Genomic DNA, 22,607 nt, shown 5'->3' with positions numbered 1-22,607 from the left:
TTATAACAAGAGGGTCTCAAATCAGTGCCACTTTTAATTATACTATTTGAATTATGAGACATTGTAGCTGGAAGAACATTTCCTGCTTCCTTTAGGCCCACAGAATTACCTTATACTTCAATTTTGATTACATTTACTCCAGCTGGATGATGTGAATCCTCAGATTGTTCCTCTAAATGCATTTTGTCCTCTTGCTGTCTTTTCTGAGCTTTAAGGAGCTCATCTCCATCACATGTGTGTCCTTTCAATACCTGAATAATTCAGGCTAGAAACACTTGGTCAGTTTCTTTAGTAGTTGATGTAATGGTTTAGCTAAAACAGGGCAGGTCCCTCCCTGAGGGGCGGCGGTGGGCCACAAGGGGCAGCCTGAACCTACTACCCGAGGCCTCTGTGGGTCCCAGGTTGGTGGGAGGCGGCAGATGAGAGACCTCATGGGGCAGCTGGTCCCATGAGGAGCCACGGTGGGTGAAAGATGGATAGATGCCATGCAGAGAAAGTGGGTATAGTTTGCTCAGTGGGTTATGGAAGGAAAGGGAAGGGGAAGAGAGGAAAGGAGGGAAAGGGAGGAGAGGAGGCAGCAGAGATAGGGCAGAGAGAGAGCCCAGGCTGGCAGCAGAAGAAAGATCCACTTACCTTGGGCTGGGGTGGGGGTGGGCGGAGCTTGTCTCTTAAAGGGACAGGACAGACCATTATATTTGAGTCATCGATGGCTGCATGCCCTCCTTGTGACGGGTGCTTTCTGAGAGATTGAGAATGAACAAGAGATTCATTTTGTCTCAGTATGGAGGAAAGGAATAAGAAAGGGTACCAAACGATCAGAAACAGGTGGCCATTTTAGCAGGGCAATTTTCAAACCATGAAATTGTTTGAGGAGAATGTCTGAGGTCACAGTTTATCTACATATCAAGAGTTGCTTTCATCTATGGTTCTGGCTTATGTCCTACTCTGTGGAGGTGGTACTGTAGGGTTCACAGGGTAGCAGGTGAGGAGATGAGAAGCTGCCTTATACAAAATCCCAAGAGAAGTTTCCAGCGACCTCCCTAGGTGGCATTCAGTCTTGTTAAGCATGCTCGTTCTAGAGCTGGGAGTGTAGCTGAGGAGCAGGGTGGTGCATGTGCAAGGTCCTGGGTTCCACTGCAGCACCAGAGAAAGGCCATCTTCGCCCTCATTTCTCGAGACCTACCGCTAGTCTTGGGTTTTGCATTATTATCAATCCCGATCAGCATCATCTTGGATTTCTATGACCCTGTAAAAGGTTCTCATCCTTAGGAGAAGCCACCAATATTCTTTTCATTGTGGATGTGATTTTTCAGCCAGAAGTAAGATAAAGTCAATCCTAAGCCTTCGTATCCAGAGAATGACAACTTAGATTCCACATAGTCCCCTCCCGTATCACTGTTAGTGTCTCAAACAACAGTAAGGCTGCTATGCCAAAGTTAGCTGTAGGCCAGAGAAAATAATTCTAATTCTGACAAGGAAACTTGGATGCTGTTAACTTAAAAATGTAGCTCTGACTTCAAAGGGAATAAAATAGTTTATTCTGGAGCCAAATTTGAGTGACTAGAGCCTGGGAACACACATTTAAGTCACCCTGAGTCCCATGTTTCTATATGGAAGTGATTTTATGGAGTTTTCATAGTAATCGAACAAGGAAAGCCATAAATCATGACATTTAAAAACACACACACACAGTGGGGGCTGGAGAGATGGCTCAGTGGTTAAGAACACTGACTGCTCTTCCAGAGGTCTTGAGTTCAATTCCCAGCAACCACATGGTGACTCACAGCCATCTATAATGGGATCTGATGCACTCTTCTGGCCTGCAGGATATATGCAGACAGTACTCATACCTAAAAAATAAATAAATAAATAAAATTTTAAAAAGAGAACCCATAAAAACAAAACAAAAAGCCAAATCAAAAACCAAAACCAGGGGGCTGGAGAGATGGCTCAGAGGTTAAGAGCATTGCCTGCTCTTCCAAAGGTCCTGAGTTCAATTCCCAGCAACCACATGGTGGCTCACAACCATCTGTAATGGGGTCTGGTGCCCTCTTCTGGCCTGCAGGCATACACACAGACAGAATGTTGTAAACATAATAAATAAATAAATAATTAAAAAAAAACAAAAACAAAACAAAACCAAAAAATCCACATCAGTACATACATCTGAACAGCAGTTACAGCCAGGCAGAGAAATCTCAGCTACAGGCCTCTGCTACTATCTGATTGCATTCTGAGTCCTTTGATTGGTGGAGAATAGGACTTTATTAAGTTAATGCAGTCCAAAGGTTCTTATTTATTTATCAGGAATTAGGTCAGAGAGAGGTAGATAAGGCAAGGCTCTTTAGGAGGACTGTGAGAACTTGTAATTAGGCTCTGGAGCTGCAGTCTTCCCAACTCTCCACAGGCGCTGAAGTTTTAATTAGTCAACCAGCCTTTACAGACAGACAGCTTCTTTCCAGGAACACTCCTTCACAATGCCTTCTGGGAAGAAGCTGGGTGGTGAAGTGCGCACATCATCTTGGACTCCACTGAAAACATGAGTTCGGCTCCTCCTTTAACATTGCTCCACATGGACGCTAGGTTGTGTCTCCTCTCTTTGGGATACAGGCAGTGGAAACTGATTTGGCACTTAGCAGTCCATGCAACCCATGTTATAGGGTCAGTTTTCCTTATTAACATACTGTACATGTTAATGTATGTATATGCATGTATCTATATGTAACTCTGTATATGGTATGATTGTATTTTCTAGGTTTTCCCTAAATATCCCTGGCAAAAATATTTCTTAAACAGCTTGAAGAACAAAATTCTAACACAGCGCCTCTCTAACGACTTTGTTGGGATGACATTTCCTGCGGTTTCCCGGTATGTTAAGTGAAGCCTCTCCACCATTCTTCCACGCAGTGCGCTCATCGTACACTGCTGATGGAGGGCTCGCTGTAGGCAGGCTCCGGCACTAACTCTTGAGATGTACGAGCAGTTAGTTCAGAGCCTCTAGATCAGTGGTTCTCAACCTTCCCAACACTGTGACTCTTTAGTCCAGTTCCTGTTGTGATAAACCAAAACCATAAAATTGTTTCTGTTGCTACTTCATAACTGTAACTTGCTATTGTTGTGAATTATGATGTGAATAGCTGATATGTGGGGTAGTTGATGTTCAACCCCCAAAGGGTCCCGACCCACAGGGTGAGCACCGCCGCTCTGGCACTTTACAGTTTCACCTCTGGCCCAGCTGGCATTCTTGCTAAATATTATGTCAGGTGGATTCAATTTCAAGTGGAATCTATGTTTAGGGGCTGCTTTCTCTGTTGAGTAGTTGGTTTTCTTCCCAGCGCGGAACAGAAAGGGTTGGTTGTGCTCATGCAGACCAGCCTCCTACTTGTCTCCCTCCTCAATACTCCTTTGTTTTCCTTCGTAGGCTTTGCTTTGTGAAGATGCATCTCATGCTGATAGCCATCCAGCACAAGTCCCAATTTCACAATTGTTGGTACTGATAAAGCTTTTCATTTTTTCAAGGGTTTATTGTTGTTGAGGGGAGTTTGACTATTGTTGATAGATGAAGGAGAGAGGGGATATTATCAGACCATTGGTATTTCTCAAGCACTTACAAGTCATGAATTTGTAACTAGATATTATAACATTGATATCTATCTATCTATGTCTATATATCAGTCTGTCTGTCTATCTATCTATCTATCTATCTATCTATCTATCTATCTATCTACCACTGGATGTTGTAACCTAAGCACCTGAGAGGTTGAGGAAGGAGGATCACTGATAGTTTGAGTCCAGGCTGAGCTGCATAGCAAGATCCCAACTCAGAAAGAAAGAAAGAAAGAAAGAAAGAAAGAAAGAAAGAAAGAAAGAAAGAAAGAAAGAAAGGAAAGAAAGAGAAAGAAAGAAAGGAAAGGAAGAAAACAATCAAAACAAAACCAAAAAACAAAAAAGACAAAATAAGTTTTTAAGTTCTTACAAATATGATCAGGTATATTATTGTTATTATTGTGCCACTTCTCAATTTTTGGTTCAGACCAAGTATCTACATGTTTTGTGACAGTATTTTTATAATTAAATATTTACACTTGACCTTTGACAAAAGGTCAAGAAGAGATATGTAGATGTTTAATATGAACTCGGAGAGCCTTTCTTCCCCCCAAAAGGAGCTGTCCAACAGTCCCCAGACACATGAGACATATGCTTGCTAATGGTGATATTTCGGGGCCACAAACCATATTATTCCTTTTGAGAGTCAGAACCAATTACACACCTCATTAATATTTTCAGTTAAATATTCACCAAATGCACTACATTGTCTTGGGTAAAGATCTACCAAAACAGCGCTCTGCCCCTCTTGGCAGACGTGAAAAGCTGTTTCTAAGGCTTCTCTCACACTCCCAGTGGACTCTAACCTACACTGACAACAGAATGTGTCAGAATCAGGACTCACCTTCATTCCAAAGTGAACAGAAGAAACTTAAATTTGTTTATTTATTATTTGTTTTCATTGTGTAAGACAGACTCTTACTTGCCTGGCCTGGAATATGCTCTACAGACCAGGCGGGCCTTGAGCTCAGAGAGATCCACCTGCCTCTGCCTCCCAAGCACTGGGATTAAAGGTGAGCACCACCATGCCTGTAAAGAAGGAAAGGAACACATTATCTGGAATGAAAGAACTGGGGGGAATTAGAAAGGCGAGGGCTTCACTGTCCTGATAACAGGAGCAAGGAGGGAAACTGAGGGACAGAGTAACCGGCACAGTGCTGCATCAAGGAAAACCGTGGGAAAAATTTAGGACAGTTTTCGAGCACATCAGCCATTGGAAAAGAAAAGAACGTTGGAATTCACCTTGATAACTAGTTATACCACTGTGACAATTTCATGTTTTTTGTTTTATTGTGGTTTCAGAGACCCAGCTGCTCAGACAGACTGGCACTGAGCTACATTCCCATCAGAGAATGTTTATCTAGAATATCTTTATCTTTTGAAGACCAACCCTGGGTCTAGTGTGTGCAGGGCCAGTGCTGCTCCACTGATCTACCTCCCGAACCTAATTATATGTAGCTCATTGTAGAGACAGGTGGTCCAGGATTGGCACCATCACCTTCCCATAAGGCTGTCCACTGTATGGTCATGCCCTCTTTGTCGTGGTTGCCTAAGGCAACAAGGCATCAAGCACGTGGATTGGTCAATCCATCTCAGGTTAATGACTGTCCAAAAGGAGGAACTTCTCCGCCTCCCTTAGCGTTGTGTAGTAGCAATCACACAACAGATTAAGCATAGGCAGTAAATAAAATAGACTTAATTTGATTAATATGTCAAATTGGAGAATCCTTTGTTAATGCCAGCATGAAGCATCAAATATTGCTACAGAGATTAGCAGAAACTTACTGTCTTTCTCCTTCTGTTTCCAGTAGTCTCATACTAAATCCCTCTGCACAAGTGAAGCTGAGTAAGGACACCCTGGGGTTCTTTATTGCTGAGTCCCCTCAAGCTGTCAAAAGGTACTGCACTTTGCCAGTCGTTTCTGGAGAGGACACACTAGGCCAAATAGAAGCTAATGGGAAACAGATGGCAGCAGCAGCATGTCTCCTTGGTGTTAGCTGTCACTGAGGTCATTCTCGATTTCCTCTCTTTGTCCAGGGCCTTCTTTTACTGTTCCACCTGTCACAAGGATGTGTACACTCCTGAGCTAATTGGACAATGTGATTGCAAAAACAGCCAGCAACAAGCCCTAGGTAATTTCTTATTTTCTCTGTCCTTAGCCTATTTCCTGGGGGTCTGGCGAAGGAGGGGAAAGAGGCTTCCATCACTGAGAAGATAAGGAGCATTTGAACTTGGCCAAGATAAGGCCTGTGCTTCCCACTGGGGACCCAAGACCTGACCACTGGTCTTCTAAAGCTGTAAGACAAGAACGACAACAATACACCTTTGTGGTTGCCCAGTTCAATTCCCTTACAGACCGGGAGAGTGAACTCCAGAGAGATTTAGTCATTGGCCCCACAGCCAGCAAACAACATCATCAAAATGCACCTCAGCTATGCCGACTGCCGGTCGCTGCTCTTCCCCTACAACACAGCGATTTTCTCAACTTCAGCCTGAAAACCCAGCCGTCATCGCCGGCTAGACTGTCCATGAAATTACTGCCTTCAGACTAGTCATTGAACACTTTTTCACTGGTAGATAGTGGTGAATTTATTCTGACATGGGTGTGAGAATGTAACTCTTTCTTTTGTCTAGTTGAACTCAATAGCTCACTAGCAACTCTTTCCACTTTAATGCAAGAAAAGAAAGATTAACCCTAAATGTGCAGATAAGTTTGTCCCTTCTACTAAAAAAGTTAGTCTTTTCCAGGAGCTTTCATAATCTTGGATAAATTCCAGTATCTTAAAACAGAAACTTTATCAGTTCCAAATGTGACTTTCCTGAATGGAACACATTTCATAGATTAAACTTTTTATCTCTTTTTCAATCTGATCTTTCCCCTATATTTACTTACACAATTCTTGAGACACCTTTTGCCCAACAAAACAACTATATATGAAGTGAAACACCATGTGCTAACTGATTTATGTCAACTTGACCCAAACTAGAATCATCTGAGTGGAGTGAATGGCTGCTGAGAAATACCTCCATGAGATCGGCCTATAGGCAGGTCTGTGGGGCATTGTCTCAGTTACTGATTGGTGTGGGAGGACCCAGCTCACAGGAGGTGGTGCCTGGTCATGAGTTAAACATGCTAAACATGAAAGCATAAAAATAAGGTATTGTCCCAAAAACATTATGCAAGAGTATAATTTATTGTATTTATAATAATATATTGTATTTATAAATGTAATGAAACAAATCTGTAAATCTTAAGATGTCTTTGTATATCTTTAAGCAAGTTAATATTTTTAGATGTATTTTAACTTTTATTTATGTGTGCAGGACTGTGTCTGTATGAGTATATGCCATCTGTGTGCAGGGGCCTGTGGAGGCCAGAAAAGAGTGTCAGATCCTCTGGGAGCTGGCATTGTAATTGTGAGCTACCTAATGTGGGTGCTGGGAACCAAACTCAGATCCCCTGAAGAGCAAGCAGCATGCGCTCTTAACCACTGAGCCATCTGTCTCTCCAGCATCCTCACTCTTTTTTTCTCCAATGCTTATCCTGTTCCCCAGCTTTTGCATTGTATCTTTTCTCAACTTGGCAAAGATAAAGACTTTTAAAAACCCTCATATTTAGCAATCAAAACTTGTTTTTAGTGGTCAGAATTTATCTTAAAATGTTTATATATACATACATGTCTACACATACACATACATATATCTTAAAATTAGGCATATGTTAACAATGGTGATCAATAACTTAGAAGATGTATAAATAAAAGGGTCATGAGTTTTGTTATTTAGATCTGTCTTAGGTCATAAAACAACACATAAAGCAATTATTTATCTGCTGGTCAGTAGTTGAAAGAACTTATAAATACTTACACTAAAAATAATTTATAAGCACTTAACAACAACAACAACCACAACCTCAGAGAACATGTAACAAGGTTCAAGGAGTCTCCATGTGAGATTCCCAAGCAGTCCTTATAGGAGTGGGTATTTTGGGCAGCCCCCAAACACATAGTGGCTTTCAGGGCATGCTTGCAGGGACTCTGAGACCACTATACATTGCCTGGCCCCAGTGACTCTCTGCGACCACAGTACAGGGCTTCATGACTCCCTCGGTCTGGCATCTTTCCTGCCTACAAACCAGTACCGTATGCAGGACCACAGTTGCATCAGCTTCTACATGCTGATACAGAGGAAACATGTTCCTAGTTGTTTCCCAGGATTAGGGCATCCCTTGGTGCATTCTCAGTTTAGGCCCTCTGGCCTTTCAAATGAATTAGCATTCTTATACGCTGGAGTCTTTGTTGACTGGGTCTTATCTTTGAGGCTTTCCTTTTGTCTCAGCGCAGAGCATGAGGTCTCTCTAACCATTACAGCCTTTCTGGCAGATGCCCCGCTCAACTTTAAACTTTCCGGAGCTCTTTTCCTTGGCAAAATGCTCATCTTTAACATCATTCTGTTCTTATAAAAGAAAACATTTAACTGGGGCTGGCTTACAGTTCAGAGACTTAGTCTATTATCATCATGGTGGGAAGCATGGTGGCATGCAGGCAGACATGGTGCTGGAGAAGTACCCAAGAGTTCTACACCTGGATTGTCAGGCAGCAGGAAGAAAGAATGACACTGGGCATGGCTTGAGCTTCTAAAACCTCAAAGCCCACCCCCAATGACACACCCAATCCAACAAGGCCACATCTCCTAATAATGCCATTCCCTGGGGACCAAGCATTCAAATCTATGATAGGGGGGGCATTCTTATTCAAAACATCACAGTTGTTTTATAGCAATCTTCCTTAAGGTACCCACTGGAAAACCCTAGTAAACTGTGTCATGATATTAACAATTTACCTTGAGAGCATGAAGCCTTTCTACCATTTCTGTCCTAAAATACGAGAAAATTATTACTTGTACACTATCAACACAGAAAGGCAGATAGACAGATCAATGGACAGAAAGATAAGTACCATAAATTAATAAAGTTGAACTGTGTTTTAGGAGGAGATTGACATGACTGAGTATATGTGTGCAAGGGGTCATGTCTCGTGTGTGACTTTTCTCCATCTTACATTTCAATATTGCTTATTTAATCTACTTATTTCAAATATTCTTGCATTTATCCTCATGAACATCCTTAAAAGTAATAGTGTGTTTCTTTTTATTTTTGCAAAAGAGGAAATTATTAGTTTTTATGTTATTTATATATGTGGAAATTCCCAAGCAGTTTGAGACATACCCTCGGAAGAGCAGATTCTTTAAAAGTCTGAATTGTTAGTAAAAATACCCTGAAAGGGAAGATCAAATAGAAACTCACTACGCCTGACAACGGTGACTTGGAGCCTGACCAAATGTACAGGAAGGAGGGGGTTTGTAGGGTTTGTAGTTAGGCTTCCCGCTCCTGTGTAACTCCAGTCTCTGCCCCTTGGAAGACAGAAGAAAGCACAGAAGTAACTCTAGGAGATACTCTCACATGCCAGGTGGATTTGCAGCCTGTGCAGTCAGTCTGATTCTTTAGGGCAGTGGTCCTCAACCTTTGGGTTGGGGGTTGCATATCAGATACCCTGCTTATCAGATATTTATGATTTGTAACAGCAGCAAAATTAGTTATGAAGTAGCAATAAAAAATAATTTTATAGTTGGGGGTCATTACAACATGAGGATCTGTGTTAAAAGTTGCAACATCAGGAAGTTTGAGAACCACTGGTATAGATGGAAACCAAAGACTTGGCTATAAATCCATCTTTTCAACCTAGAAGTCGCTAAGGATTCATAGATTCTTCCTAGGCAGGAGCCTGGAAATGATTCGGTCAGTGGAAATGGTTGGGAAGTCCCTGGGAAGGAGGTGACAGATGATGTGTGATTCATTGAGGTTGCTGTGCACTTGCAGGGCCAGATATCGTGGTGATGAAAGGCAACAATAAGAAACCCACTTGCAATCCAGAAAATCAGGATTCTGTTTCAAGAGAACAGGAGAGCTTTCTTGCCATCACAACCCTTGAGAATAGGTAAGAACCACAGAATGGCAACATCTTACATCACTCAGCATTAAAAATTTGACTTAGATCAAAACATTTGCTTTATCAGAACCTCTGTAGACCAGTGAAATTGTTGTTTACAAAATATATTCATCCCTACTTTGGCCCCATATCACATACTTTTTTCTACCATTGCTCAGATCTTTGGGGCACTAATAACCTTGTGCACCCAATTTCTTTCAGGTCACCTTTCAAGTACTCTATAAATGAAAGAGCTAATTCTTAGCTAGCCCCAAATAGCCTTTTTGTTATTACCCCCATACTTGTAACAAATTGCTAAGGAGATTGCCTAAGGGTTTTGTTTGTTTATTTGTTTGCTTATTGTTGTTTTTTTGTTTTTTTTGAGACAGGGTCTCATTATGGAGACCAGGCTGGCCTTAAACTCTAGAAATCCACCTGCCTCTGCCTCTTGAGTGCTGTGGTTAAAGGCATAAACCACTATGCCTCGCTAAGATTGCCTAAGTTTTTGAATCTGCAAAATGGGATCAAAGAGTTCGCCCTCCCCAACTCTCTTTTCTCTCCAGTTCTTCAGTGTATTAGGATTTCTACCTGGAGATGAAGATGCGGCTGAGTTGGTAGAGTGCTCTAGCATGTACAAAAACCTGGACTTGGCATGCTGAGCAGTGGTGGTGCACGCCTTTAATCCCAGCACTCGGAAGGCAGAGACAGGTGCATCTCTGTGAGTTCGAGGCCAGCCTGGTCTACAAGAGCTAGTTTTGGGACCGCTAGGACTGTTACACAGAGAAACCCTGTCTGGAAAACAAGCAAACAACAAACAAAAACAAAAAAAATCCTGGGCTTGGGACATAAAACTAGACATGTTGTCATTCTCTTGTAATCCCAGTACTTGGGAAGGTTGGGAGTTCAAGGTCATTGTTGTCTACACAGTGAGTGTGAGGCTAACCTGACTACATGAGACTCTGTCTCAAGAATAAAAAAAAAGTTTACTAACCAGAAAACAAGGTGGAGAATTATTTGTTTAGTTGCTTCTAAAAAAATCAGACCAATCTAAAATATTTATCATCCTCTCATTTAGTGATCAATGGCAGAGGTCTAAACCCATGGTGGAGACCAGGCTGGTCTCGAACTCACAGAGATCCGCCTGCTCCTGCCTCCCAAATGCTGGGATTAAAGGTGTGCACCACTATACCTGGCAGAGGACAGATATCCTTAAAGTTGGTATTTAGTTGATCTTTGTTTATAAAATTTAAGGCAAGATATGTTCCTACGAAACACAGAGTTTACGAATACTGGCGTGTCTCTCAGATGGTGGTGTCGAAGTGCTACTTCCGCTGCTGTTCCCGTAGCTGTGCTGCACATTCCGTGTGCCCCATGCTCTTCCCTTGCTCCTGATTCCTTGTTCGTCCTGGCAGTGGGGTGGGGAGGTGTTGAGCATTGCTGGTCCCACAGTGTCAAGCTCCTGTACCCCTTTTTCTGGTGTACTTTTCTGTACCCCTTCACCTGGTACATACACCAAATTAAGTCTCTAGCACATTCAGCCTCCTCCGTTGTCTTCCTGTGCTTCTGCTTGACTGCAGTGATGGAGGCAGGAGATAATGAGCGTTGCCAGTCTCTCCACTTCCAGGGCCTGTACCCCTTTTCTTTTATAATGTCCGTGGCTTGCTGGGTTCACCCTTCTTCCTCTCTGCTGTATGCAGTCACTGCCATGCTCGTCCCATGATCCTCCTGGTCATCAGAGTTGTGGTGGGGTGTGGGAGTGGTGAGCTTTACTCCCCTGTCAGTTCCGACTTCCCACGCCCACCGCCCCTGCTCCTGGTGCTGCAGTCATGGCTTGTCAAGCTCTGCTCTCCTCTCTGGGCACTGAATTCAGCCTTGATTGGCGGTCCAGCAGTGCCTAGGGTCCACAGCCCAGAGGCCTCTCTCAACCTTGCTCCTCACATAACTTTGGACCTAACTTGCTGAATCCTGCTGGTCCAGACATGGGAGGAAAGGAAAATTGGGTATTCCAAGCAAGAGGACCCTCAAACTAAGCCTTAAGTGCAGGCCTTATAATTTGTTAGCTATTGCCTTTCGTCCATGAAACACAAAGAAAAGGTCTCCAAGATCTCTTGCAGAGTTGGAAAGATTGACTTTTGTACTTGAAGGGTTCTATCTTTTGGTTGTTAACTTAAATCTCATTGAAAATACATCTGTATTCCCCAGCTCCCTAAGTGTTAGCAGGAGCCACATGACTGAGCCTGACCAATAAGCTATGGCTTTGGCCCTAGTGCTGCTATGCTAGTTCCCTGGACTTTCTCAAACTGCCTCTCCCCCCTCTCTGCTCAGGAATGGGGCATATGACAACGTGGAGGACACTGCCGAGCCGCTGGACAGCAGTGGAATGTTTCACTGGTGCCAATCAACACCCTTGGACAAGGTGATTCTGGTAGGTGACCACACCGCAAAGCTCAGGTAACACGCAGTTTAAAGGGTGAAGAATGACCTACTAGTCACAAGAAGCAGCAGCTTGTCTGTAAACCGTTGAGTCTGGAAGGAAAGGTACATTAGCCACGCACATTGCAGGCCACGAGCCGTGGGCATGTGACAAAGACATGCTGCGGTGTAAAATGCAGGTGACTTCATCTATGAGGCCCTTCTCTGAGCAGCTTCTCTGAAATAATTATTTTCAACAATGCTTTCCCTGAAACATAACAAATCTAAAGGTCCTAGATAAACATACGTACAAGGACTCTGCATTCTTTTGTTTTAAAATAAAAAATGCCCCTAATTTATTGGTCAAAATTTGACTTCCCTATATTTATATTTAATTAAAAACTACATCTGTTAAGCAAGCCTTGTAGACATGATAGTTCTGTCCCTCCTCCTGCTCTCAAGCGGGTAATTTCCCCATCTATGACCATTTAATAGTTATAAACATTTTCTTGCTTTTTCAAAAACATTTTAGTACACATGCCATTCCTCCTATTCCCTGCCTTTGTGGTTTAATGCTAGTATCCTGACAGAATATGTTCAAATATTTATAAAACACGACCACTCACTTGATGAGAATCATTCATATCTCAGAGCTGTCATATCAGCTGGAAGATGTATTAGCTGTCAAACAACTATTTTGGCAATTCTACCCATGCTAGGTAAATGTCCGCCGAGTAGGAAGTCAAGCGTGTTTTCAGCTTTTTCAGTGGAAGCAGGTCTTGAAAGCTGGACCCAGATCGACACACTGAAGAGAGGCAGGGAGGGCAGTAGGTGAGAAGGTTTTATAAAGCATGCAAACATGTCTTTGTACTTCCCCTAAAATACTGGTTGTAGAATGTGTGTGGCTCAGAGTGAGTGCTCAGTCCTTTATGGAGTTTAGAAAGTGCTCTGGTTTTTATAATGCTTGGGTTTTGAATTTTTGTCCACAGGAATGAAAAGTCCAGATTTCAAAAACTCAGAGCCTTTGAACTTGGTTCTGCTTGCAGAAGGGACAAGTTGATTACTCATTTTGCATTACTTTGAACAATGGCATCTGTCAAACCACCATTTCTCTTAAGTGTGAGACAGGTTTTGCCATAGTTGGTTGGAGGAAGTGGTTTCCATAGCTGTGTTTATAGATGCGGTCTGCCATGGATATTGTTTCTAATTTCTCAGGTCATCTCAGCAGAGCAACTATTAGACTTTAGGCACGTTGCATGACATTTACTTAGTGGCTTCATTATTTAAGTTAAAACTGATCAGATTAAACAGACAACCATTTAATTTAGTTAGTATTCATATCAGTCTCTAGGCAGCTCTGGAGAAAAGTAGTTTTATATCCCTGCAGAAAGAGTCTTCCCCAGTATGTAGTGATTTCATCAAATAAGTGGATGTGTCAGGTGTTAATTCTTATTAATATATATATCCATTTAAAATATTCTAATTTGTATGTACATAGGCTATAGAACTCACTCATGTGAAATTTAAATACATGTAACAGTCTTTACCAACATTCAAGTGTTTTCCTTTAAACTTTTCAAGACTTTGGGTGGGGTGTAGTTGTGCACACCTCTAACCTTAGACTTTGGGTGGGTTGTAGTTGTGCACACCTCTAACCTTAGACTTTGGGTGGGGTGTTGTGGTGCACACCTCTAACCTTAGACTTTGGGTGGGGTGTAGTGGTGCACACCTCTAACCTTAGACTTTGGGTGGGGTGTAGTGGTGCACACCTCTAACCTTAGACTTTGGGTGGGGTGTAGTGGTGCACACCTTTAGCCCCCAGCACATAGGAGACAAAGACAGGTGGGTCTTAGTGAATTGGAGGCCAGCTTGGTCTATCTAATAAGTTCTAAGTCAGCCAAGGCTACACCATGATATCCTATTTCAAAACACACACAAATGCACGCACACATGCACACACACACACACACACCTATATGCACACATACACACATGCACACACTTGAGGGCTGAAAAGATGGCTCAGTAGTTGAGAACACTGGCTGCTCCTCAAAGGACCCAAGTTCGATTCCTAACACCCACACAGTGTCTCACAACTGAATGTAACTCTAGTTCAGGGCATCCAGTCCCCGTTCCTGACCTCTGTGTGCATAACATACACATGTAGTGCACAGTCATGCATGGAGGCAATACACCCCGTGCACACAAAATAATAAAATTATTTTATAATTTTTAAAAATAAGCAAAAAACAAAACAAGAAATCACCCCTGAACAAACAAACAAACAAAAACCCAGTTTAGGAGCTCAACAAAAATTGAAGTTGATTGACACCTGTTGAAGAGCACACTTTCAGTGTTACTCAATTTCCACACAAAAGATTTACTATTTCAAACATTTAAACAGAGAAATTGAAAGTTAAAACAGCTTGTTTATTTACACAGCTAAGATAGAGACAAAATTAAAAATTGAGTCTTCTGGTGCCTCCTCTCCAAGTTCTCTGTTTGTATCAAAGGGAGTTTTAAAATAAGATTGTGTACATGTGTTCTTGTGTCCACCACATATTTGTGGGTACTCCTGGGGACCAGGAGAGGGCATCACATCTCCCCCAGATCTGGAGTTGGAGGCAGCTGTGAGCCACTCAAGATGGGAGCTGGGTTTTTATTTTTTTTATTTTTATTTTTTTAATTTATTATTATTATTATTTTGGTTTTTTGAGACAGGGTTTCTCTGTGGTTTTGGAGCCTGTCCTGGAACTAGCTCTTGTAGACCAGGCTGGTCTCGAACTCACAGAGATCCGCCTGCCTCTGCCTCCCGAGTGCTGGGATTAAAGGCGTGTGCCACCACTGCCCGGCTCAAGGTGGGAGCTGGGAGCTGAGCCCTGATCCTCAGAGGAGCAGCACATGGTTTTAACTTCACAATGAATTTCCTCAACCTAATAAAGAATTTATCAAATCAATTCAGTTATTAGATGTAATCATACGAACCTGCCATATTCAGCCGTACTTGACACATCAGAATAATGATACTGACCTGACTTTTAATTGATTCAGTTCATACTGAAAGAAAGCTTTAGAAAGCAAAGAGTGCACAGATACATACCCCATGTGTGTACGTGTGAACTTCCTTCATATATGTGCATGTGTAAATATATACGTTATATATATATGCTGTAGCTGCACCTGTAAGATCCATTTTTGTGTAAGCAGTTGATTTTATTAGCCTATAAAAGTACTGCTCTGGAGACAAAGTCAGGAGGGGAAGGAGGTGGGGCTCATCGCAGAACTCTTACCTGTCTGTGAAACTGACCTGAGTCTGGCATGTGTCTCCTTAGAAACGGTCTGACAAGTCAAAACCCGTGTTTCGGAACCACATCGTGGCATGTGTGTTTGGAGACGCCCGATCAGCCCTCATAGGGCTCCGGAACTTTGTGATGCCCCTGAGAGCCAGCAACTACACCCGGCAGGAGCTGAAGGACATCGTGTTTGTCGGGGCTCTGGAGTACTTCCAGAGAGAGTGGCGGTTCCTCCGGAACTTCCCCCAGATATACATTTTTCCTGTAAGCAATGCATGAGGATAATGATGTAGTACTAGTATTTATGGTGATAGTAACGATATTTATAGTTTGCAATTACATGGTACCTACTGTGTGCCAGAAACCAGCCACAGTTTGCCTATATTACTTCATTTAATCCTCTAAATAATCATACGGGGTAGAACATAAAAATGCCAAACCTTAGGTATGGAAACAGTAGGTTTCCAAGTAGGTAGCTTTTCCAAGACCACAGAACAGGTGAGTAGAAAGAGGAGGATTTAATTCCAGACATTAAGGCTTGGTATGGGAGGCCAGGTGAACTGTGTGGAGCTAGCAGGCAGTACCGTATATATCATAGTAATTGCGCAGATGAAGTTTTAGACCGGGCCAACAAGCAAGCAACAAGTATGTATATACCATAGTAATTGCACGGCTTAAGTTTTAAGAAGCACTTAGCATTTTAAGAAGCGCTTCTGGTCAGAAAATAATTACAGACAAATCCAGATGACTCACAGTGTTGGATAAATGTACGTAGGCTTGGGAAAGAGAAGGAAAAGAATATAGAGTGTTGAAAAATACAAACAGTCATAGATTAAAGGAGTAAAGATAATAAAATAAATATTAAAAACAATAGAGTAAAAATAAGCCATGTAAAGATGGAAAATTCACAGGGAGTCTGGATTATGTATATTATTGTGTTTTCTTTGAATATTTTGACTGTGAATGAGCTAAGTATAGAGAGACATTTCATTGTATGAACTGCTAAGTTAAACCAACATAAAGGTATCTTGACTTCCAAATTTGAGTCTAATGATAAGTTGCTTTGGAAAAGAGGTTCTTCTTTTGTTTCTACAGAAGATGAGAACCTTTGGATTGCTTCCAGACCAATATAGTTTCATGGAACAAGACCCCCTGAAAGGTTGCTGTAAACACCCCACAAAGAAAATTACTTTGCCCAATAAGCAGCAGGAAGCAGTTTGGAGAGAAATAACTATGCCCATATTCCCAAAATTGTTCATAATTGTTTGTTTACATTTAAGGGGGGATATGATATAGATATGCTATAGAGATTTGCATTGGTATGGATCTTGGTTTATTGATACAATTTTAAGGTCAATTTTGTTATATGTATATGTATTTCTGATCTTGATTAAGGTATTGTGTTTGTGTAGCTCATTTAAACTGTAGTGTATAATTAAGAAATATAAGTTAATAGATACTCATTTATAATAGTCAAGCTTATAGTCATGTTAGATTTTCTAGATGTACAGAGATGTATTTCAGATGGAAAAGTATTCTTCAAATCTTTCAGAGACCTTCAGAATATGGCATTTAAATGTTTTAAAAATTTAGGACTTTTCATGACAATAAGACACATCTGCTCCTGGCAGTAACAATCTACTTCAAGAGGAAGATGGGCATCAAAGAGGCTCCTTATGGAGTTTGTTAGATGAACTGGACATGCAGGATCCACAGAGAAATGACTGCTGAACTTGCATAAAGGTGAGATGATCCTTTGGAGTTCCTGCTTCATGAAAGAGTCTTCAAGACATTCTGCAGGATACAGAAGAAAGTGACTGGCAAACTGCCAACATAGGCATACCTGTCTTTGAAATTTCCTACTTCATAATATCTGCTGGATATTATGGGCCTGTAGGCTGAATATGGATGCCCCAACAGTACAGAAGAACTTTGGGTAACTGTCGAGGCAGCGAGATGTCTCTGTCAACTCTAGAGTTTTGGAAGTTGCTTTCAATGCACTTCCTGTTTACTTAGGTAATATTATATCCTTCTGGAGTCTTTGATGAAGTTGAAGAATTTATCATTATAGTTTTCCTTATATATTCCTTATCATATTATAGTTATGATAAAAGATAAAGTAGACATAAATGTTGTAACTGTAATTCTTGCTTGATAATAACTTTTGTATATAGTATATATACTATGTTAAAGTTAAAGTTTTCCTTTTTGTTTAAACAGAAAAGGGGAAATTGTGTGGGAGTTCCTTCTGTCTGTGTGTTGCTTTTCTTGGTTAATGAATAAAGAAACTGCCTTGACCTGTTGATAGGGCAGAACTTAGGTAGGCGGGAAAGACAGAACTGAATGCTGGGAGAAGGAAAGAGTCAGAAAGATGCCATGGATCTGCTGCCAGAGATAGTCGTGCTGAAACTTTGCTGGTAGGCCATGACCTCATGGTGATATACAGAAATGAGTTAAATTAAGATGTAAGAGTTAACCAATAAGAAGTTAGAGCTTATGGGCCAAGCAGTGATTTAATTAATACAGTTTCTGTGTGGTTATTTCAGTTCTGGGCAGCCAGGACAAACAAGCGGGCCCTCCTCCTACAAAGGCTCCTGAGTTTGTGTTCAGACTAGCATATTTTATAGACTGTATAATGAGAATTTCTCTGTTTTCCAGTCTGCTTCTTCCTTACTTAAACCTAAGCTGGTTCTGGCTGGGCCTTTGGGTTCTGACTTACTCATCTTTTCTGCTCACATCGTAATGGAACGCACAGTCACACGGGGCCATCACAGGAAGGAGATGGAGAGGAGGGGCTCTGTCTCCCCTATTGCAATGGACCTGTGGTTGGAATGGCACTTTCTCACTGTGACTGTGCTGAGAGGTGGGACCTAGAGGAAGTGACCAGGCATGAGGACTTTGCTCCCATGAGTGTGTTAATACTGCTGCTGTGAGAAGGGCTGGCCACTCTGGAGTGGGACTTGATGAAAGGGGAAGGTGGCCTCATGCTCTGTCCTGTGTGCACGCTTGCTAGGTCCCCATCCCCCAACTCCACTCAGATGCATCAGGAAGGCCTTCATAAGATGTGGCCCTTCTCTCTTGTATTTCCTAGACTGTGGAATTATGGGAAATGAATTTCTTTTTTTCATAAATTTCCCAGTTACAGAGGCAGAAGAACAGGCTAAGACAGACTACAGTGTGATTGTGTGCCACTCCAGGTGACATTTTATTTACATTGAATTTTGATAAGCTTGTATTCCTAGCTGTGCCACCACATTCGTGGATGAAAATTCCATTATAAGCACTGTGGAAATGCACCAGAGCATTTGAATGTTTAATAAAATAATACTGGCAGTGTGTGAGAAATACTGATTTTCTAAAAAAGCAAGTTGGATTTGCTATTTTTTTTAAAAGCCACCATGAAGTCCCTGTCCCTCATCCTCCCTGCTTCGCTCTACACAACAAGAGAGAAGATGCCTAGAACTCTCCAGCCTTAGCCAGTGTCACGAATGATCAATATTAGACCCTTTCACTGGGTATTTCTGTGACAGACCTGACCATGTTTTAGATAAGATTGTAGAAGGACCTTGGAACTTTGGGCTGGAGAAGCCATTGAGTGTTTAGCTGAATGAACTTTTGTTTGAACTTTGAAGATAATGCTGAAAGCAGCTCAGATAATGGAGGCTTGTGGAATTTCAGAAGGAATTTAAGAGTTCGTTAAAGAGTCTGTCAGTGCTGTTCAATATTTGGAGCTTTGAGAATCTGTGGTTCTGGTCAATTAAGACTGAAGAATTGGCTATGATTAAGAAGAGACTAGAACCACTAAGGTGAAACCTTTGCTTTATTAGGACAATTGATGCTGATTTGATGGAGGTGAGATTAAGTGGTGATTAAGAAGAGATCAGCATCATCCAGGATCATTAATCTGGGAGGATCTCCTCAGACTCAGCACAGGAAGCCAAGGCTGTCTGTACCTTATGGTAGTACCTGAACTCTGTAAAGTGTAAGAGTCTCCCTTGTGACATTGGTTTGGAGGCATCAAGGAGTCATGGAGAGTAGCTAGACTTGACTTTATGAGAGGCCAGTAGAGGCCAATGGTGAAGGTGAAGCCTCAGTTGAAACAGAAGACTCAGGACTGAATTAGTCAGAGATAAAGTTGAGGCTTCATTCCATGTAGCCGCGGTAGAGTCCCTGAAGAAAGCCAACGAGAGTCTTTTGTTGAAAATACAGCCCAGTTGCAACAGGAGAACTCAGAGTGGAAATTCCATTACCTGGGACAACCACCAAGGACAGCAGTTGCTATGGAGTGGAGCTGGCCTGAGCTTATGAGATGAGCTATGTATACTATTGCAAGCCCTTTGGAGCCTAGAAAATTGTGTTTGAATCCCAAAAGTCTGAGACTGAATTATATGCTATTGAATTTGTTTTACTTTGCTTTGATTCTATGTCCCGATTCTTCTTGGATAAATTATTTTTATTTCATAGGATCCTATGGTTAAGAGACATTGGATATTTGTATATTTTGAAGAGGCTTTGAACATTCATAGAAACTATAGATGTTTTTAAAAGACTGAATTTTTAAATGCTGTGGAACTTCAAAAATTAGTTAGGTTTTATGTTCTGATATTAACATTAATATGATATTGTGGGGATAAGCAAGAAAGAAAAAGTTATGGATTAAAATGATGTGTCTGTGTATCAAATTGACAAGAGATCAGTTGTGCTGACTAGTTTGATGTCAACTTGACACAATCTAGAGTCATTTGGGAAGAGGGAACCTCAATTGAGAAAATGCTCCCACCTGTGATACATTTTCTTGATTGATAATTTATGTGGGAGGGCCTAGGTCACTGTGGGTGGTGCAGGACTACCAGAAGAAGTGCTCCTCTGTGGCCTCTCTATCAGTTCCTGCCTCTAGGTTTCTACCCTGTTTGAGTTACTACGTTGACTTCCTTCTGTGATGAACTGTGGGGTGTAAGTATAAGCTGAATTAAACCCTTTCCTCCCCAAGTTGCTTTTGATCATGGTGCTTCATCATGGCAGTAGAAATGTTGACCAGGACAAACCCCAAGCATCCTAAAGATGAGGCTACATTACTAGCTACATGAGAATACAAGAGGGATGGCCTACTAGCAAGGCTGAGAGATAGAGAATTGACCTATAGCTCCATGATGCCTCCTTTCTTTGACTTTTTCATCGCCATGGTCACCTTTTGCTTTCTTTTCTCTTACTTGAGTTGTCAAAATGGATTTTTGCTCCCCATCATTCTCCTTTGTCTCATCCAAACTTGTTCTCTGAGAGGGATCTGTCACACCAATCCACAATAAGACACTAACAATTTCCAGGACAGTGTATCAGACAATTGATAATTGTTAGCCAAGCCAATAGAGTCTTTAGCTCAAAACCTGCATCACCCACAAAGACCTGGCTCTATGAGCCATGATCTCAGACCTGTCCATCTGACGACCCCTTCACAACGTGGAACTCTCCCCCTAGGGATCTGCACTCTACACTGGAGATCTGCATGCGGTCAGCATAGAGCACTGCTCCATGTGTGCGATCTTAGCATCCCCGTACAAGCCACTGAGCAGCCAGATTCTGGTGGACACTGAGACTATCATGACCACCCTCAACATCCAGTCCCTGCGGATCAGCTGCCCTACCCCGATACCTTCAGTGCCAGGTCAGAACAACTCCTGAGGGGAAGGGCCTAGGGAGGATGGGATAAGGAGAGAGAATTAAATCCTCCCCAAATACTTGAGTTGTGAGGAGCAAGATGGATTGGGACAGATGTCACAGATTTTCTGACTGTGACAATATTATGGTAGGAATAACCAAGTTATTTCCTCTGGAGTTCAAAGTCATGTGAAAACCCATATCTATCTTCAAGATTGAATTCATGGACACTGGTTTCCAATTTTAAGGAAAAAGGCACTTAAATGTAAGAGGCATTATTTTTGCTGTTAATCTAATATTGGAAAGTGTAGCAACTACTATGTTATGATAACAAGTTGTATTAATCAATTCTTTTTTACTCTTACGGGTGTTTTTCAGTTATTGTTTTAAAACTTAACTTTCTTTATAGGATAGAAAGATTTAAAAAAATTAATTCTATTTTTTCGAGACAGCATCTCATGTGTCCTAGAATGTACTATGTAGATCAGGATGGCCTTGAACTTGCAGCGATCCACCTGACACTGTCTCCCAAGTGCTGAGGTCAACAGTGTACCCATCACACTGAGCCAAATATTTTTATTTTTTTCCATCTTTTATTAATTAAGCAAAAAGATGCTGATTTTCTCTGGTGTATTAGGTTCTATATTGGGGCTGGAGGTTGGCCCATGATGCACCAATTGATGGTGGACAGTCAGTCTTCTTTGTATTTCCCTAGGTCAGTGGTGACTGTTTTGGTTGTCATAACTGGAGAGATGCTGCCATCTCTTGGTAAGGTCACACATGCTGTTTGGTAAAAAGCTTTCAGTGCATGGGGCAGCCCCACACAAAGGCCAGCAGGACTGAGATTGAGGAAGTTTACCCCCTCATATCTGGTGAGCCTTTATAAGGTCGGGAGATCTTCCTGACATTCTGATGAACTCACATAGGAAGCCAAGCCAGCCCATTCCCTAGAGATTCATCCTGGGAAGCTGTGGGGTGGGGGCACAAGTGTGGACTCTCCAGAGGATCCATAAGAGCACCAGGCTTCCTGGGCATGTCTTTGGGAAGCCTGGAGGGTTTCCAGTCTTGCTCTGATTACTACCCTGCCACACTGCAAGGGGAACAGGTTGGCAAACCTAGACAGTGTGCGACTCTGAATGATACTTCCTCCGCATCAAACTCTTCCGTACAGAATCCCAAGGTATCCCAGGTGGAGGCAGGGTTCTCAGAGTGGGGTGCCACTCGATTCTGAGGAGCAGGAAAAAGATACAAGCAATATCCTCTAGAGGATCTTGAGGTGGCAGATCATATTAGGGGCCAGAAGCACCCATGAAGCAGTTGGTTTCCTCGAAGTTCTATAAGTATATTTATGTGGCTGGAATGCTACTTAAACACTAACACCTTACTACTTGGACACTTTTGTCACATGCATACACACACACACATACACACACAGGCATACACATACACACCATGTACCATCCCTTTCAAAGGAGTAGCAACTGAATACAGTCAACCCTCTGTACTGTGGGTTCTGCATCTCATCCCCAAGCACAGACAGAAGATATTCTAGGGAAAATACATCTATATAAAACATCTAAAAACATACAGACTTTACATCATTGTTCTGTAAACATTATTATAGCCATTTCGTGGTATTAGGTATTATCAGGCA

General features: G+C 41.9%; 1 protein-coding gene across 1 annotated transcript in view; it reads left to right on the top strand.

Annotated features, from left to right (window-relative positions):
• Kcnu1 (potassium calcium-activated channel subfamily U member 1) overlaps window positions 1–22,607 on the top strand; it is a 65,740-nt gene that overhangs the window by 31,436 nt on the left and 11,697 nt on the right. Inside the window, 8 exon segments of the mRNA XM_057752343.1 lie at window positions 2,756–2,868; window positions 3,422–3,490; window positions 5,415–5,504; window positions 5,644–5,738; window positions 9,485–9,602; window positions 11,919–12,018; window positions 15,338–15,562; window positions 20,774–20,960. Coding sequence (XP_057608326.1) covers window positions 2,756–2,868; window positions 3,422–3,490; window positions 5,415–5,504; window positions 5,644–5,738; window positions 9,485–9,602; window positions 11,919–12,018; window positions 15,338–15,562; window positions 20,774–20,960 — 997 coding nt within the window.

This window comes from Chionomys nivalis, chromosome 20 (genome assembly GCF_950005125.1).
Source record: "Chionomys nivalis chromosome 20, mChiNiv1.1, whole genome shotgun sequence".
Taxonomy (NCBI): domain Eukaryota; kingdom Metazoa; phylum Chordata; class Mammalia; order Rodentia; family Cricetidae; genus Chionomys; species Chionomys nivalis.
This window is presented reverse-complemented; position numbering and strand designations above follow the sequence as displayed.